We start from the raw sequence: 17777 nt of genomic DNA, 5'->3' as shown, positions 1-17777 counted from the left end.
CTAAGTACCCATAGAAATTTTGCATTGGGTAGCTTGCAACTGTTGTAGGGATGCAGAGGTAGACCTCAGGAGATACGCTAGATTGAGACGGTGGGATTGCGGCTTCCGGCGTGTAGTTGGCGGGCGGTAGTGATTGGCTGCCTCTCTACCTCAAACCTAACACCCATCCCACTCGGCCCCAGAGATTGACTAAGCTTTTTCTTTCTCTCTCTTCCTCCGCCGAAAGATTTCTAATCCAGCCCATGTGAAGACTGATGATGGTCGGTCATTCACAGGTCGATGTAGTAGCACGAGACGACCAGGCCTGGGCTAAGATATAGAATGATACTCCGTGGTAGGGTCGCCATGATGTCACATTGATGGCTTGCCGTTTACGAGGAAGCGTTCCGGCCTGGCCCTGATGACTCCGATTGAATGTATCCGTACTGTGGTGTGTAAAATTGCAAGGGGCGGTGGACGGATAGAGCAGTGAGGACACCACCCCTGGGCACGATTGGCGAGTTTGACCTGGGGGAATTCTAACAGCATTCAGAAAACGACCAAAACAACAACACAAGCGCATCACGGACTTGACATGATGTTATCTCCGCGCCGTGGGTCCGGCCGCCCCCTCCCCCGTCACCCCAGGCTACGATGTACTATGTAAGAATACCAGATGGCTTATCCACACAGCAAGAGGCAGAGGATTGCCGTGTGAGTCACTCACTGTAGGGAGTCTAAGGTGCAGGTAGGCGAGAAGTAGTAGCGAGTACAGTACAAACCTACCTTACCTAGGTCTGTACGATGTCTCTAGGTAGGTAGAGGTAGGTAGTATGTGTACAGGAGTGTGTGAGGAATGTGTCTCTGGGAGGACCCCCACAAATTTATATCCGTCGGGAATAGGTAAGGAAGGTAGGTAGCAAGGTAGGTAGGTACTGTACACTACCTAAGGTAAGCATTGCTTCCGTCCCCCCTCCCCGTTGTTGTGGCCAGTGACAATCTCGATTTTCTTTTTTCCCTCTCTTTCTGTGTCGCAACTCCACGCCCAACACTCTAATTATGCACGGGGGACATTTTGGCCTGGGCAAAGCCGATCTCCGTTGCTTGTTCCAGTGCCCTTTCTCCGCCCGAGCACCGTTTGGGTAACTCAGCTAACGAGCGGGGAGCCGTAGTTCGGCTCGGATACTCGACTGGAAAGCATCTCGTCGTCGTACCGCAGCGAACCCTAGACGCTCACTTCTGTGTTTCGTAACAGTACAGCAAGAAAGCCTCAATGATTGGCGCGCGGGCTGGAATCGCAGACGACCCGGCCGTCAACTGTGGCTGCTTGGTCATGTTGGTCATGTTTGTTGCCTGTAAGGTCTGTAGGCAAAGCCAAGGCATTTCCCTCTTCCTGCCAGAGAGCGTCTGGCCCAGTTACCGGTTCTTCTTACCCGGCATTTTACAGAATGGACTGTCACTACCTCTTTTGCCGGCTTTGTCGCCTTGCAGCCCCTTACGCCAAAAGACCATCCCCTCTCACCATTGCAATGACTTCGCATCACCGACCGCCGGCGCATGAAGCCAGCTCGCATGCTGACACCCTCCAGTTGGCCGCGAGCCTCTGCTCCATGCGGCCCACCATCTTTCTCACGAGATCTGGACGACGATGCCTACCATCGCCGCCGCCGGGCGAGCGGGCGAGCGGGCCAGACGACGGCCTCGCGTCTTGAGTCTTGTCCGTGCTCCGCAGTTCCTCCGCGTGCCATCGGCGAAAAAACTCTTGTACCCCGTTCCAACTCCCTCTTCCACCGAACTTTCACTAGAAGCCCCATCCCCGGCCATTCGTGATTGATTACGAACCATTGGCTTCGCGTGCCGCCCCGTGACAAAGCCGCCGACGTTGGCCAGGCAGGGAATAGAGGACGGCGGCTCTTAGGCGTTGATTCTGGAATAGGGTTTGCTCCTCGAAACTAATCGCCATGACGTCCTTTGCGCCCTCAGACGGTGTCACAGTATCATATGGGTTTGATGGTGTGGGCACGACCAGCCCGCATATGCTCCCGCCGCACAGAGTAATGTGTCGGCTGCGAGTTTAAAGTGAACCTCATCGCCTTGTCGGCTACCGCCAATGCACCACCACGAGGACTGTCTTGGGCTACTATCCCCGTTTTCGGGCTTCAACAGAGTTTTCGGGGATGAAGCTACATAGTACATGCCTTCTATGCAGCCCGGCGAAGCATCACGGGCTTGACCAAATGGGTAGCAACTTCCCTTGGCGCATATCGGATTTTGTCACGCACCGACAGCATGGGGCCTTCGCCTTGAAGGAAATTAAGATGACATGATAGTCCGCCCGCCACGGCCATCCCTCACCAAGCGGTCGGCATCCGTTAACCTCAACGAGGAAGTCCCTGCATGGAGAGAAGCTCGGCCATCCCCTAAGGTCTGTTCCTCGAACCCGTTTTGCAGGCCACTGACCTTACACAGTACGCTCAAGCCTTGTCACCAAGAAAGGCCCTTTGGCGGTCATAAATCGGAGTCCTCTTCTCCCAACGACGCACCGCCATCAATCGGGCAGACAGAAACCACGGGGCCCAATCTGATAATGCAGCGCTTCCGGTTAGTATCAAAGCATGAGCGAGCCCGAAATGTTTGGGCTACAAGGCGCAAGGCGTGGTCCACCTGGCACTATGCTGATTTTGGCCCAACGCGGCGGTCATGATCCATCATGATTCATCAACCCTAGCACCCTGTCATGTCTACCAGAACTCGGCATTTCACTCAGGGACCAACCACGCATTTTAAGCGGCACCTGGGAGAGTCTGGCCACTGGCGTCATCAATCCGATCATGCCTTACCAACATGTCGCATTCAAGTCCAGAAACTCGCCAACGCTGTCGTCCATCATCGCAGCGCGCTGATGTCGTCGACAACACACACGCTAGAAGCGCAACCAAAAAGTCAAGGCCCCGCCCTCGGCACCGGCCTCCTCAACAGGCCGGAGTTCTTGGCATGCGGGAACGCAGTTGGTCCTCGTGGCGCCGTCAGCGGCCCCGTCAAATCCCGCCGAGTGCACCATGATGAAATTGCAGTTATGATCAGATGGGACAGATTGACGAAATCCCGGTGCTTATCCCTGGATCGAGATGTTGGCCAGATTTCTTGCTGTGAATTGGCGTTGGCGGCTCTCTTGGACACAGCGAGGCACACACATCTTCTCTACCACCAAAACGGACAGCGTCTCTTGGAAAGGCGTGCCGGCGTCGGGTCAGAGCGAGTGAGCCTTACGGCATACGGTCGAGTACGGAGGAGTGGGGGCGGAGTGGGTTCGGAGCGATTTTGTCACTCTCGGTGCGAGGCGCCTCTTTTTCCTTCCCTGCCATTTCGCTGGATTCCTTGGCTCTGTCATCCATGCAGAGAGAGCTTACTCACCTTAACGGTCCTCGGAGACTTAGCAACCTCCACACCCGAAGTATCGTCAAGTACCGGTCAGTCATCAGGACAATTCCGCACAACCTAAACCCGAACCTGGCCTGCCCCTTGACAACACCATTACGAGCCTTGTCCTCGCACATCGCACAATCCACTTTCGCGACCAGCGGTACCGTTTCGTTCATTCTTGTCCAGCACTTCCCGAGGCAGATGGAGGACGGCCTGGACTAGGCCTATGGCTACCAGAGTCGCAGTGTTATGTCATCTTTCGATCAGGACCAAGCCCACACAACATGGAAAGTTCGCATTTCGGGATCCCGCCAGAGCTCTGGATAGCCCTGTTTCCTGGACACTACTGTATAAGACGCGGCAGGATGTCCCGTCCGATCGGGGTCAGTCTCCTAACAACGGAGTTACAGGCTGCTCATGTTTCGAATCGGGGACCTTGATCACTGTTCAGCTCAACTCCGCCGACCTGACGTTGATCGCTTCCGTGGTCTGATGTAATGATTTAGGGGGTTAAAAAGGCCACCTCGATCCATCCAGACGTCGATTTCATGCCTGCGGAGACAGACTTGTTTTGGTGATAAAACTCCCATCATTCACATCATTATTCGCATCATCATCTCCCGCATTTGTCCGCCCGCAAAAAGACCATAGGACTTTGGCCGTCGACAGACAGGTACCGGCGAACAGAGAAAAGGGGCCCATCTGCTTGAGACACGTCCATTCTGCAGTCAGCAACACCCCGCCGCCATATCGGCAGCACACCGACGGCTTGCAAATCAAACACCAATTCCTTCCCTCACACTTTTCTGAACTCCGCTGCGGACTTGATCTTCCAGGCGGCTAGTTCACCAAAAAGGCTGCTAGCGCGCTGTTACGACAGGCTACATCCCACAACTTGACTACGTACCGGTGACACGCACGCACACGCATACCGGTACTCGATCGAGCACAAAACGGAACCAGGGATCCCTATTCAGGCCCGTCCCATTCCACAACAACCACAACTCACTCAGTCACTGGGCCCGCCCGCGCACCTCGGACATAAAGACGTCGCCGACCGTTAATGCCAGACCTGGCCAGCGAATCCACACCAGAAGCAGCCAGAGCCCAGCACCAGTGCCAGTGTCAGCGCCAGTATCCGCACCGCACCCGCACCCGCACCCGCGCACGCAACTCCTCCTACCACCTACCTGCCTTCCTATACGTACCGCACACACCCTGCCCTGTCATACTTGGAGCATTGCGAGCGACCGAACTCTATCAACCCCCCCAAAAAGCTTCCCGAGGCCCTTTTGATTTGTGCATCACATAATCTCTCGCGCGCGCACAATAGACGCACCCCGTCTGCTCCCCGTCGGGTCCCCGTTGCTGCTCGACATTAATAATTTGCCAACACCCTCCCACCCCCGGTACCTTGTCGTGCTGACTTTCCCGCCCTGTCGACCCCAGCGCCGCGGACTCTGGGCTGTGTCATCCCGACCCTTCTACCTTTGTGGTTATCTTTCCTTGACTGGGGCACTTTTCGTTCTCGCTATTATATACTTCACTTACACGGCACCCATCTACATCCTCTCGCACTTATACGCAGTTTGCCCCTCCGTCTACATCAGCTACAACGCTTTCCACATTGCCACAAATCCATCTACCCTTCCCCCTTCTCCCTTGTCCGTATACCAATTCACAACTGTTAATCATCCACAATGGGAAGCGGCCTGCCCACCCCTCCGTTGGAGGACCAAAAGTCTAGGAAGAGCTCATCCAGCTCGAAGTCCATCAAGCCCAACCGCCACACCGCCAAGCGCGCCAGCCCTCACAACGCTACACAACATCACGACCATGCCTCGCAAGGCATGTCTGCCGATGGCCGCCACAAGAGAGTATGGAAGGCCTGTGAAAGATGTCGGATGAAGAAGACAAAGGTATGCGCCCCTCGCCCGCCGTCCACCCTTCTCACCCGCCGCCCATAAACTAACCCCACATCTAGTGCGATGGAGAGTTCCCCTGTAAGAGGTGTAAGGACGATGGTCTCGTCTGCACCGCCGGCGTCCGCAAGAAGACGGAATACAAGCAGCTCCCTAGGGGATACGCCGAAGTCCTGGAGCACACTCAGTTTGCCCTCATCGCCACCGTCCACAAGCTCTACTCCATGGTTAGGAATCAGCAGCAATGGGACCTGGGCGAACCCGAGCTCAATGACAGAGGGCAACCCGTCATCCACAACATTGCTCAGAAGCTTGGATGCATCCGCCCCAACAGCGACATCGACCTGCCGGTGCACTCAGTCTTTCCCGAGGACGAGGCCGGCCTGACCGAGCTGGCGCGTCAACTGGAGGAGCAACAGAAGGAACGCGACGTCGAGAACGCGATGAAGATCGAGGTCGACTCGACCTCTAGCTGCGAACGATCGGACCGCGCCAGCTCTTCCGAGATCGACCACTCCGAGTTTGAGGCCGACTACCGCAAGGCTGTCTTTGGCGGCCATAACAACCCGATGACCATGTCGCCGCAGAGCTTCTCGACAGGCTACACCGAATTCGACGTCGACTCGGTCGCCTCGCCCGTCGACCCGGCCGCTGTAATGTTTCAGCAACAAAACCAGTCGCCGCCTATGAACGCCTACCAGCAATGGAGCATGCCCAGGCAATCGGCGCCCCCCTCCATGGACCTCACGCAACAATTCTTCCAGCACCCAGGTGCTCTCACCAATATGGACATGCTCAACCAGGGCCTCATCGAGTCTGAATTTGGAACCATCAAGCCTCATGTCCTCAACTGCCCAAATCCGGAAGTCATGATGGGCATGGGCGACCCAATGATCTACGGAGGCTACGACGGAGAGCCATTGCGACTGTAACCCAGCCGATATTTGGAGCCTTTGGGCGCATGTTAATTATGGGATCATGAGAGATAGAAGCTGGGTTCGGGCCGGGCGATGACATGGGGCGCAAAAGAACCGGGGCAAAGGTGTACGTTTATCTGGCGTTGTTGCACGATACACCGCGAAGGCGTTGATTTTTGTTTTCTCTCTGTTTTATCGGGACCATGGGTTCTACTCGCGAGAGAGACGTTGCGGCGATACCGAGGCGTTGACGGATATGGCTTTTCGGTTGGGGTTTCTGCTCATCACTCCGAGTGATTAATCATCGAGGGGGGCCTGAATGAAAGGGGGGACCGAACGGTCAACAACTCCACGTCACGAAACATCGATGCGCGCAACGCGCAAATCGAATTCCCACCATTGTACACAATTTTCCCTTTTCTGTTTTCTGGTCTACGTTTCTCTTTTGTCTCATCGTGGCCAGGCTCGGACAACGTCAGTCGCTTCGCATAGCCTGACGATGTGGGGTTTCTCGGTTTAGGTTCACTCATCGCCGTCGCCCCTTGCCCGCCTCCCTATCTATCTCTTTCTGCCTTGGAGAGAGTTGGGACGGACACAGAAGCTTGCATAAAGCCTGTGCGCAAGAGCGAGGGGGAGGGGGGTGAGGGTCAAAGTACCTTGACTTCTGGGCAAAAGAAGACGTAGAAAATACCAAACCACAACTCCTTCAACCAAGAATGCAACACAACAGACCGTGTCCTGGTGGAATAGATGAAGTGACAACGCAAAATGCTGCCCAGGCTTCCAAGTCCCCTCGGAAATCTTCTCACGATATCGTTCAAATAATAAAAAAACTAAATTTGTGATGAGCATTTTGTTTTTCCCAGTTGAACTTGGACCGAGTGAGTCGAGCGAAGGTATCGTTTAACCTTCTCTCCATCCCCAAAGGGGTTTTTTTTTTTTTTCTTCTTCCTCCTTTTCTTTACTTCTCATCCTTTCCTTCTCCAAATTCTTTACGTTTAAACTTTCGGAATGCAGGTATTCTGGCGTCTCACGCAAACCGTTGTCTCGCAAGAATCAATTGACGAACTATTCTTGCCACATGCGTTCCGGGGAAGATTTTCCAAGCGCCACACACACACACACACACACACACAGCCTACCTCCCTCCCCTCATCCTCCCCTCCCGCTTGCATGCACACCGGGAAGAGAAATAGAGCACCAGGAGCCAGCTCCGTTAAGTTTTGCTATTTGTGCGCCGCCTTTAACCAAGCCCCCCCCTTGTTCTCTCATCGAGGAGGGTTTGGAGCGAATGCGACGCTCAGAGTTGTCAAGGAGGGAAGGAGGCGGGGGGGGGGGGGGGGGTGAGCCACGGGGTCTCCACGTCACGGCTCTCTCTTTCTCTCTGGCATATTTTCGCAACCAGGCGCCGCCGAAGCAGACGACCGAAAAATGGGCCTAGCCTCACCATACCCAGCTCGAAGAGCGACCGGCGCCGAACATGATGTTTACCCCCGTCCCCAAAACTTGATCTCGCACTTTCCTCAAGCTTCTGGCGGTCCCACTTAGGCGCTGGTTTGATCGACAGTACACTCACAGCACCCGGAGGGAGTTACCTGTAGATACACACTACGGCAGCGTTGCCAGCAGTCTCGAATGGGGGTTGGGGGCCGGAAACAACAAAGCTGTCATGACGATGTAGTGTTGACATGACATCGTCCCCCCCTACATCCGCTTCCACGTGAAATGAGCACGCCCCCTCGTTGTGGTGCACATCGGCAGGCGTAACGGTGTCGTACAGCTGCCGTCGGAGGCGGACGAAATGGATTCCCCAGGTCCGCCGAGACGGCGGCTGGCGGGTTGGTAAGTCGTCGTCACGCCCCTCACCTCTAAGCCACTCAGATAGTGTGTCTTGGGACACTTGGTTCGGTCCTTGACAAAGGATACCCCTTGGTGTACCCGCCCGTAATCCCTGTCGGTCGATCAAGGGGTGGCCGGGGTTGTAGCGCAGGGGCGGACGCAGCAGAGTGTTGACAGTGTTTTGCGTGGTTCATGACAGGGCGCAAATGCCACGAGACAACGGCACATAGACACAACCGAGACGGGGAAGAGAATTCCAGAGGATAGGGTGTTCGTGTTGATGTGAACGGCGGACAGGCCGCAGGAGTCAGAACGGGGGAAGAAACCGTCTGAACCCGTCCGCCCTACGATCCCACAGAGCCCATAATACACTTCTCTCCACATCTCATGTTTCCACTTAAACGCGGGAAGCTCAGGGCGCGGTTTATGCGATGGTGATGGGAATGGACATGTGGCGCTGGTCAGAGGGCAAAGGGGGGGGGGGTGGTCGTGTATTACTCATTTTGGAGCGCTAACAAAGAGGAAGAAAAAAGAAAAGAGATGGGAAGGAGGGGCAAACTCGGTGGTTGGAAATCGAAATATGATCTCGGCGTTTGTAACGGAGGGCGGGACGGGGACTTGTAAACCCCGCGGTCCGACAGGCGGGCGTGACCCATGATGAGTCGATTTTTTTGTGGGAAGGAAAGGGGGAAAAACCACTCCCCGTCGTCTTTGTTCGATTTTTGGAATTGAGTGGGATTAATTTTTAATTTTTTAATTCTTCTTTGGCTTCCTGCTGCTGCTGCTTCGGGTACGAGCCGGCGGGCGCATGCCATCGTCCACGGACTCTCAAAACCTGGCCGACTACTGTGTTTGAAGCGGGCTCAAACAAGTGCCGGTCAGCAGTAAATGGCGCCTTGTGAGTTCGCATGTCGACTTGGGCCGAATATCTAACGAGTCTGGCTTGACCACAAACCGGGGAACCCCTGGGTCGGGCTTGATGGAAGAGAGTGTTCGAGACGCTTTGTCAGCGGGGCATTTTGGGGTTTGGAGAAGTCCATTCTCCTCGCCAAGAAGGAAATGCGCTGTGTGTACGTAAGTTTCCGGCGGCTTTGAATGGTAGACTTGGTCTATTTGTTGCTGTCCCTGTCGACGTGTGATTACCGTTCTAGTTTTTTCCCTTCCAAAGGCAAATCACTTTGGTCCGGGTCAAACTTAACGAAGAAACCTCTCGGTCGCAGCGCTTTCTCTCTTTCTCTCTCTCTTTCTCTCTCGCACTCGGCCTTTCGCCTTATGAGAAAGGCAGGGAGGTGGGTCAATCCCGCCGTCAGAAGGTGCGGGAGATTGACTGTTCCCTCTCTTCTCGACTTTTTCTTTCTATTGCTCCATAGTTGCAAGCAGCCAGTCGGGCTGCAACACAGTCTTGCGCCGTCCCACTCTGTCCACATGGTCGGGATCGGAGAGAAATGGGGTTTTCGTACGGGCTTGATGACCAACCGCCAACGTGGTAGGTGGTCCCACCGCTGACAGCCTGACAAGGGGGGCCCCATAATTTAGGCAGGCGATCGCAGAAGATGTGCCACTACTGATGGGAGAGTTGTGAAAGCAAAGGCGGGCCTTTTTTGTGCAAGAGCCATCGGTAGGTAGCTGGCGGTGCCGGACCGGGGGTGTCGATCGGCCGGCGGAGCCCAAGAGCTGCGAATGACCGGCGAGGACTTCCCAGCTTGGTGGTCGGGCCAATGGTCATGGATGATCAAGTTTTGGTGGGATAGAGGCATTTAGGGTTGAAGCCAAGGCGAATGAATAGGCGACGCAGCAAATGACACGATAATGGGCAGATTTGGGGGCAGAAACAAGGAGAGAAAGTTTCGGTTCCCTGCGATGAAAGGACAAGGCGCGCTTGCGCTTGGTCGAGGCTGCATATCGGTGTCCGTCCGTTACCGTACAGTGCGGACAAGCTGTGCCAATTCACACTGGGGCGCGTGTTTGATTGGCGCTTGTCTTGGCCCTCTTGGTATTTTTGGGGACATTGCGGTCCGCGGGTTCGGGGTGCCGGTACCTAAGAGTCCGCGGCATGTTGACGGCGGCCAGCAACCCACGCCGTCGGTCGGGAGGGATCGCGTCAACAAAAGTGCAAGTGTACACGCGGGCCCCTCCGTTATCTGGGGGATGCTCTTCGCGCGTACAGGGTTCAAGAGTATTCTTGTCACATGTTGTTTGCGGGTTCCTAGTCGGGAGTAGTTTGTTGTCGAATCATGCATGGATGAAGCGAGGCATACATAGTCCATGGAGGTATCTCGGGTCCGAGGAAGAGTTGGAGAAACGAAGGACGACGTAGGGACCCGGTGGCATCATGGGCGCTGAAACTTGCAAGAAGGAAGCCGTCTGTTGTTCCCTCTGTCGATCCGCCCGGGACTTAGCCGTAGTTTCGCCCGGCGGTGGTGCGGATACACGGTACTTGGTACGAAAAGCAGCACTAAACGGCAGCGACAGCAGACCCTTGAGCAGCGCAGCTGGCTCTCGCTGTCGACAGACCACTCCGACCTCCCTCGGAGCTCGCACTTTCCGTAATGGCCTAGTAACAACAGTATCCAGAGAAACTATCCGCATCCGTACTGTATGTAGTATTGATGGACAAGCTGCATTGGAATGAATACGCGGGATGCAGCAAGACTAGTCAACCACAGCTCGCTCGCTTGTCGTGTAGCCAGGTACCTACCTCCCTGCCTTTATCTGGGTTCCTGGGCAAAGATGGGCGAGTAGAGGTGACCTTCCTTGCCTTGCACACCTAGAAACTGCCTTCTACAGGTCACTCAGTCTCGGTCTCCCCCCCACACGCGTATCGCCGTATTTTCCCCATGTCCTCTCGTGTTCCTCGCATTGCTCGTCTCCCCTTGCTCGTTTTCGCTCTCGCGGTCGACATCAACCTCAACCTCAACCTGAGCTGGCGTTTCTGCCACAAGGTAGGTACGGGTGCGTGCTGCAACCACCACTGCAGGCTAGTTACCTACGCAACCATGCCGCATTCCCGGCTCTCGCCAACCACGACTCGATGCGAACTTTGCGAGTATGTCTGTGGCTCGGCCAGGCCCCCAAGCAACCGTTGTGGTGGGTGGTAATACATACTACTTACTGCCTCCGAATAGAGTATCTGGCCAATTAGCCGGGCAACCAGACATGCACAACTAACCGCAACCCCAACCTTGTTCATCTCTCATCAAACCCACTGTCTTGGCCTGTTCTTTGCTTCCAAAACGGGTCGCCGGTCTTCCTCTTGGCGCCCTGCAAAGACCGTATTGGCATCTCGTCATCCATCTCACCGTGACAAGAGATGGCCTATGCTTTCTTTCTTGTCAACCCATCACCAAGACCCCCTTGCCATGCCAAATTGTCCACCCCGCCCTTTTCTTGCTGTACGCACGCCGTACGCTGTATCTGGACGATGCACGATATTGCCTAGCTCTTGGGATTTCGGGGCCGGTCTGGGCCCACCACGAGAGAGACGCTGGCGCAGCAGCACGTCGGTCGTCGTCGACTCAAAGTACCTGGCGAGACTTCGAGTGACATGGCTCAAGTCTCACGTCCCCAAGACTTGTCATGGTATGTTATGCCTCCGCGTTCGGGGAACCTTCTGGTTGTATCCCACCGGGTCCTTGGCAATCATGGGCCGTGTCTGATACACAATGTATTTACCAGGAGCACCGCCCCGGGCGACGTTCGGCAGCAATTGAGATTGGACCCTTATCCCCTGAACTGTGCCACCCTCGTGGTCTGCTAATCAGCTTCGATCATAACCTTGCGTACAATATGTATGTCTGTACTACACATATCATTCGCCGCTAACCAGCAGGTGACGACTATCGAAACTATCGCCCACACTGCCCTGTTTGCCGGCAAACTCTGGTGCCAGGCCACAACCTGTATTCAATCCGCGGAACTCCAAAACCTAGAGCGGTCCTTGGCGAGTATCGCAATCTTCTCTCCTCTGCTCGGGAGAGAGACGTCGACCTCGTGCATGCGGTACAGCGTCGTCTTTACTACCCGCCCTATGAATACTGCATCGCTGGTACCTCACAGGCCGTGGTTATCGGATTTTCAACTGGTGGACCATCGTCACAGCTAGGGTATTCAAATAATCTTCTCTGCCCCTTAACCGACCCGAGGCGTGTTGATAGAGGCGTCTCGTTCCTTTACCAGGCTACAGATATCCTGTATGATATCATGCCGCGTTGGCAAGCTAAGTGCCAGTCATACGGGTCACGCCAACAAGCTGTTGTCACCACTATAAGCACCTTGATCAGACCAGGCCTCTGCCGAGTCGCACAACGGTATGTATGCTTCAGTGTGTCGCAGAACGCGAGGTGGAACATTGTCTCGTGATAAAAAAAGCCCGTCAGCTTACGGGCGGAGGCAAGCGAAGCAAGCAAATAGGACAAAGCCAGTGCCGATGTCTCTTCCAGAGTTCCAACCGGGCCTTTTGTGCTTACGGTCAACCAGCCATTGGCTATGGGTGACTCTGTCTCGGTCTCGACTTGACGAGTCGACCAAGAGGGAGAGCGGCTCTCGCTCAACCCAACGTCAGCAGCGAAGGTGCTACCTGAAACCACAGCCTCGAATCCGACGATACATCTACTTCGATGGCAGCTTCAGTCTGTTCAGGGAAACGTTGACAATGCAGCCAGACCTGGACATACCGACAGACGAGCTTCTTAGGAGATATCGCTCGTCCGTGCCGGGACCTCATCGCGTCTGTCCTACAAAGTGAAGCTTGGTTTGCCCGCGAAGAAAACCTTGGGCATGATGGCTCGAAGCTTACAGCGGAGATTGGAGGAAACCTCCAACAGCTAACTGATCGCAGTGGAGCCTGGGCCGGAGAGGTGACTCGGCTTTGCTGCTCAGGCTTAATTCTCCGTCGATGTCCGTTAAAGCTTCTTGACTCACGCCAGCCGTGTCCAGGCAACAGCAATAAATAGGTCGATAACCTCACTCGTGCGAGGCAAACTTCAGACGAAGATGTTGCCGCAGATCCTGCTTGCTGCCCCTCACGTTAAGGACCGGACCAACTTTCGCTAAGGGAAGTGGGCAGGCGCAAGCGGTGAATGCCGATTGGATGGCTGGTGATAACGAGAAAGGGTAAAATTCGATTTTCGACTGGCTAAATAACGAGCGGCAGTCTGCGCGAGTCGTGGTTCATCCTTTCTTGGCAAGGGGGGATCAGGGAAGGAGAAGGACGAAAGATGGTAAAAAGATGGCTACCCCCGCCCGCTGAACACGGTGGCAGTCGGCGCACTCTGTCACGACTCCGAGCCAGCAGGCACATATGGGGGGGGATGAAGAAATTAAGGTTAAGCGGTACCGCGCTGGGTACGACATGCTGCCGGGATGGGTCCAGTTGCAAGCGCGAGGTTTGGCGAGACGTTCATCTGCGTTTTGGAAGCCACAGGGTTGCGACGCGATGGCGTGTGGCCTGTGGAAGGGCTGATACGGTTTCAAGTGCTGCTTGTGTGTGTGCTATCACCGGAGGAAGCTGAGGTCTGGGATGCGGCCTCCGCAAGCTCCTCTCCTTTATCTCCGTGCGGGCGCGGAGCCTCGGTTTCGAGTGAACGCCAGTCAAGGTCAACGCAGTGTGCAGTGACAGCCGGCGGGATGGTCTAGGATGGCTGGCCCCAGGAGGTTGGCCCCGGGAGGTTGGCCCCGGGAGGTTCCCCGAAGTGGTTGTCAGGCGGTCCTAATTCTTGGGATGTATCCCTAGAAATTTGCCCAAATTGCTGGCCCGGGGGATGCTTATGAGTGATCAGCAACTGACAGCCAGCAGACAGTTGACAGTTAGTGCTGGTTAAGTTGTGTAGAAAAAAAAGTGGCGACTGTTTCGCCGATCAGTCAGCCCAATCAGTTGGGGCCCATGAAGGTCAAGCACGATCAGTGAAACAGCAAAGGCAAGAACGACTAATCAGCCGGATGCGTGATGGCCAGGCCGGATATGTCACCTCGGGGTCCGGCATCGCTCTACTACCCCAGTATGCCAGGCACATCTGCTCACCCCAGCTTCACGATACCAGCAGGGAGCATCACAGGGACGGAGAGCTCGCAAATTGAAAAGTTGACTCTTTCGCATTCGGCGTTTCCATCCCCAAAGCCCGATTGTTAGGGGTTGGGACGGTTTAGGATTCATACCCGCGTCCTAACCACTCATATTGCCCTTACAAGTCCCGTCTGCCGATCACAGGATCCCCGTCTCGGGAAGGGGCAAGGGCAATTCTTGGGCTACTTCCCCCCCCCTTTTGGTTTTCGATTATTATACCGAATAGGCATGGTAGATAGCGTATGCCGCGACCCGAGTCGTGTAGGCGCCGCGCCGCCGTTAGCGGGAAACCGGGACAGTGAAACAGGCATCTTTGGGGAAGGCAAAGTGGGATGCGATTCTCACTTTGCATACGAGAGAATCTGCCCGGGCCCGCTCGCCTGCTGCCACCACAAACCACCCGAGACCTTGACTTTGCTGTCGGCGTCTGTCCACTCGGTTCCGGCGCTGGACCCCCTTTTCGGACCTATACTTCGACGCCGCATGAGGCTTGCCGGCCGTCGTGGCGGGTGAGGCGTCCACCACACATGATCGGATACCGGGTGGCAGGGAGGATGCGTGCTCTCGGTCTCGGTAACGCAACCGTGATCGTTCGTCAGAGGCCACGCCGCCGTGCCTGTCGTCTACTGTGTACCTTTCGGGGTCCAGACTTCTGGAACTACTTTACGCTAGAGCGAAGACGCTGCAGGTGATCACAGCCTGTCTTCAGGACGTACTTTGGTGGGAGGGTCTAGGTACACCTCCCTACTGGGCAGTGTAGAGTACGATTTCCTTGGTTAGCGACTATTCGGGAGCCATGACCAAGCTGAGAGTTTACCGGGATCGTGAGTTACTGCTGCTAAGGATTCCCGCGGCAGCTTAAACCATGATTGCCCGGTCAAGGGTGGGGTATCAATCGGGTGCTTGATACCAGAGTACTTGGAGTAGTAGATCTGCCTTGTTGGCGGGGGCACCTGCCACGTCGTCCTGTGACCACGCTCCTGACTTTCGGTTTGAGCCGGCTGTCGTGACCGCGGTTTCGGGACCTGGGGAACGGAACAGTCGGTATCGGTAACGGTAACGGATGAATCCATTGGGGGGGGACTCCGTTGAGCGTTTGCGGCCCTCTAGACGGAACTGGTGGAATTCCCATGTTTGTGGTTGTACAAAGCACGTCCTCTACATACGATATCATTGTGTTGGACACCGCATCTAGGCTGTTGGGAACATGAATCGCGAGGCAGCCGTAGGGTAAAGCTGTGGATAATGAAGGTACTTCCGCATGCAAGTCAGTCGTTATAGGTGTTTACTCCTTTGACGCATACTGCGGGAGATGTAGTAGCCGATATTCCCTTGGCCCTCGTCGCTTCCCACGTCTCGCAGATGCACTTTTGCCTGCCTTTGCGCCGGTTGACTACTTGCGCTGGCAACCCGAGCTTTCGAGTAACACGATGTGCTTTCCCCCGGCTTTCTTGAACCAATGACATTATGGGACTCAAAATGATGCTGTGTTCGCAACGAACGCACCATTGCAGCTCCCCGAGGACCTCGGTGCCCTTTCCCCAAACTCGGGAGACCTTGTCTGTCTCTCAAAAGCCACGGCAGCTTTCGCTAACAGTTCCACAGGAGCCCCGTTGGAAAAGGTCCCGAAATCATAACTTGCAAGCAGACACAGAGCAGTTTGGGCCCGAGGCCCGTTCCCCACCATATCGCAAAGTCCTTGGTATCGGTTTAGTGCCTCCCCCTACCTCAGTCATCGGCAGCAGGCCCTGAACAAGCTGACAATTGAGTCACAGAGCAGGATCCCGTATGCGTTGAACACGGCGAAGCCGTTCGGATGAACGAGGGCTTTTCGTTCGGCTTATTTGCAGTCAGACAGAACCCGCAACTGACCAGGCAGAAACCAAGCGCCAAGGAGGGGGACATACCAACGAGGTTTATCTGGGAATGTAGCGTCAAGCAGCAATTCAACCCGATGGTCTGAGTTATGCCCCTTTCCGGCAGCCTTTGTACAAGTTTTGAGTGCAGTAAAGCAATATGGAAAGCCCCTCCCATTGATTAGAGGAGCTGTATGAACCAGCGTCCTAGGTCCTCTCGCCGTTGTCAGAGTAGTACAGACGATCTCTACATGGAAAACTGACTGGACTGCGTGCCATCAGCGAAGGTTCATGAGATTTGGCCCAGGCGCATTCCTATCGCCCAAAGATGCTATTGGTAGCGGGATGGCCCCGATAGGGCTGTACGGCGACTGTGAGAAGCTTGCCATCCGTTTCTTAGTGGTTTGGGTGCTGGGGATTCTTGAGGAGCAACTAGAAATTTGATGCTAACGAGGACTCAGTTCGTCTGTGGGAACGCACAACTTCGTGCTCGGTTGTTGGTGGGCCATTTTTGAGGCAGCTTCTGGCACCCACGAAAGGGGACCGACCACCTTGCAACTATCACAGGCGGAAGTTGGAAGGTCCCCGCAATCTTCAAATCCCACACGGCATGCACAACCAGCGTATGGGGGTTGTTTACGGCCGTGGGCTGTCGACTCGAGAGCCACTTGACCTGACTATTACGTGTACAGGCTGTTTCATCAGTCAGGCACTACGCAAGCTCTTGAAAACAGGTCTTTGTACACTCTTTTTTCTTCAGAGTACCAGACGTGATTTACGAGGTGGAAGACGGAGGGGCAGCTAAAACATTGGTCCAATTTATCAAATCTCTCTTTCTACAACCGGGGTTCTTAAAACTCCGCCGATACAGCAATGAAGCCAGTCGCCTTCCCCTCGGCGGCCTGCTTCATCAGCTCCTTGTAAACGGCGTCCTTGGTCTGGTAGTACTCCATATCTCTATGTCAAGCAGTCAGTCGTTTTGTCTGTGCCGCAGTTGAAAAGGGGGGATCGCTGGATAGAAACCTACGCCTCGCTCGCAAAAGTAATCTCGTAAACCACGCTCCACGACTGTGAGCCTGGCACGTCGGTCAGGACCTTGCACTTGCTCGCTTTGGACGCGACGATGTACGTCTGGCCGTCTTCCTGGGAACAGAGGGACATCAGCACTCCGGATCTGCCGTATAAAAGCCGAGGGGGGCTGCGTGGACATACCTTTTTGCACTCGTTAGCAAAGTTGCTGAACCGTGCGACGGCCTCGTCTTGCTTGACGTCGTCGGCTAAGGCGATGAGCCCAATCCTGGTGATGGCCATATTTTGCGATTATCTGCTTCAACAGATCCGTGCCAGGGACGAGTAGGGTTCAGTAGCCAATAGAGAAGACTTTGGAACGTGTTGTATGCTAGGCTGCCAACAAACTCGACTGCGCGGCCCGTCGCGGTTCTTTTATAGATCCTCTAAACTCGGCCCACCCCTCCTCCTGACCTAGGAACTCATCGCCGTCGGATCGCCGCAGGACCTACGTCTCACGATGCCAGCTGAGAAGCTGGGGCACCACGCTCCCCCGTCCGATAGCTCTCCCTCCTTTACTCAGGTGGGAAAGCAAAGCCGGGTCGAGAGACACTGGTCCATGATACTTCGGGGCGTTGAAACGTCGATCGGCTGAGTTGGCACCACCGAGCACGCCCTGATCTGGATTCACCGACGGAGGCCGGGAGGGGGAGATGTGGAGCCCACCGATCGTCAATGGTAGGGCCGAAGGAGACTGTTGCATGAACACACC

General features: G+C 55.2%; 2 protein-coding genes across 2 annotated transcripts; one reads left to right on the top strand and one right to left on the bottom strand.

Moving 5' to 3' along the window:
- Positions 1 to 5102: 5102 nt before the first annotated feature.
- CH63R_07512 (C6 transcription factor) lies at positions 5103 to 6256 on the top strand (the record flags this gene model as incomplete). The annotated part of the gene is made up of 2 exons (XM_018302487.1): positions 5103 to 5321; positions 5387 to 6256. 2 exons carry the CDS (start codon positions 5103 to 5105, stop codon positions 6254 to 6256), a joined length of 1089 nt encoding a protein of 362 aa, XP_018157265.1.
- A 10592-nt stretch (positions 6257 to 16848) lies between these two features.
- Positions 16849 to 17308, bottom strand: CH63R_07511 (Stress responsive A/B barrel domain-containing protein; the record flags this gene model as incomplete). Its single annotated transcript, XM_018302486.1, has 3 exons — positions 16849 to 16954; positions 17025 to 17140; positions 17210 to 17308. 3 exons carry the CDS (start codon positions 17306 to 17308, stop codon positions 16849 to 16851), a joined length of 321 nt encoding a protein of 106 aa, XP_018157264.1.
- Between the last annotated feature and the right edge of the window lie 469 nt (positions 17309 to 17777).

The sequence above is a fragment of the Colletotrichum higginsianum genome, chromosome 5, assembly GCF_001672515.1.
Source record: "Colletotrichum higginsianum IMI 349063 chromosome 5, whole genome shotgun sequence".
In the NCBI taxonomy this organism is placed as follows: Eukaryota; Fungi; Ascomycota; class Sordariomycetes; order Glomerellales; family Glomerellaceae; genus Colletotrichum; species Colletotrichum higginsianum.
Note: the sequence above shows the minus strand (reverse complement) of the source record. Positions and strands in the feature narration are given on the sequence as shown.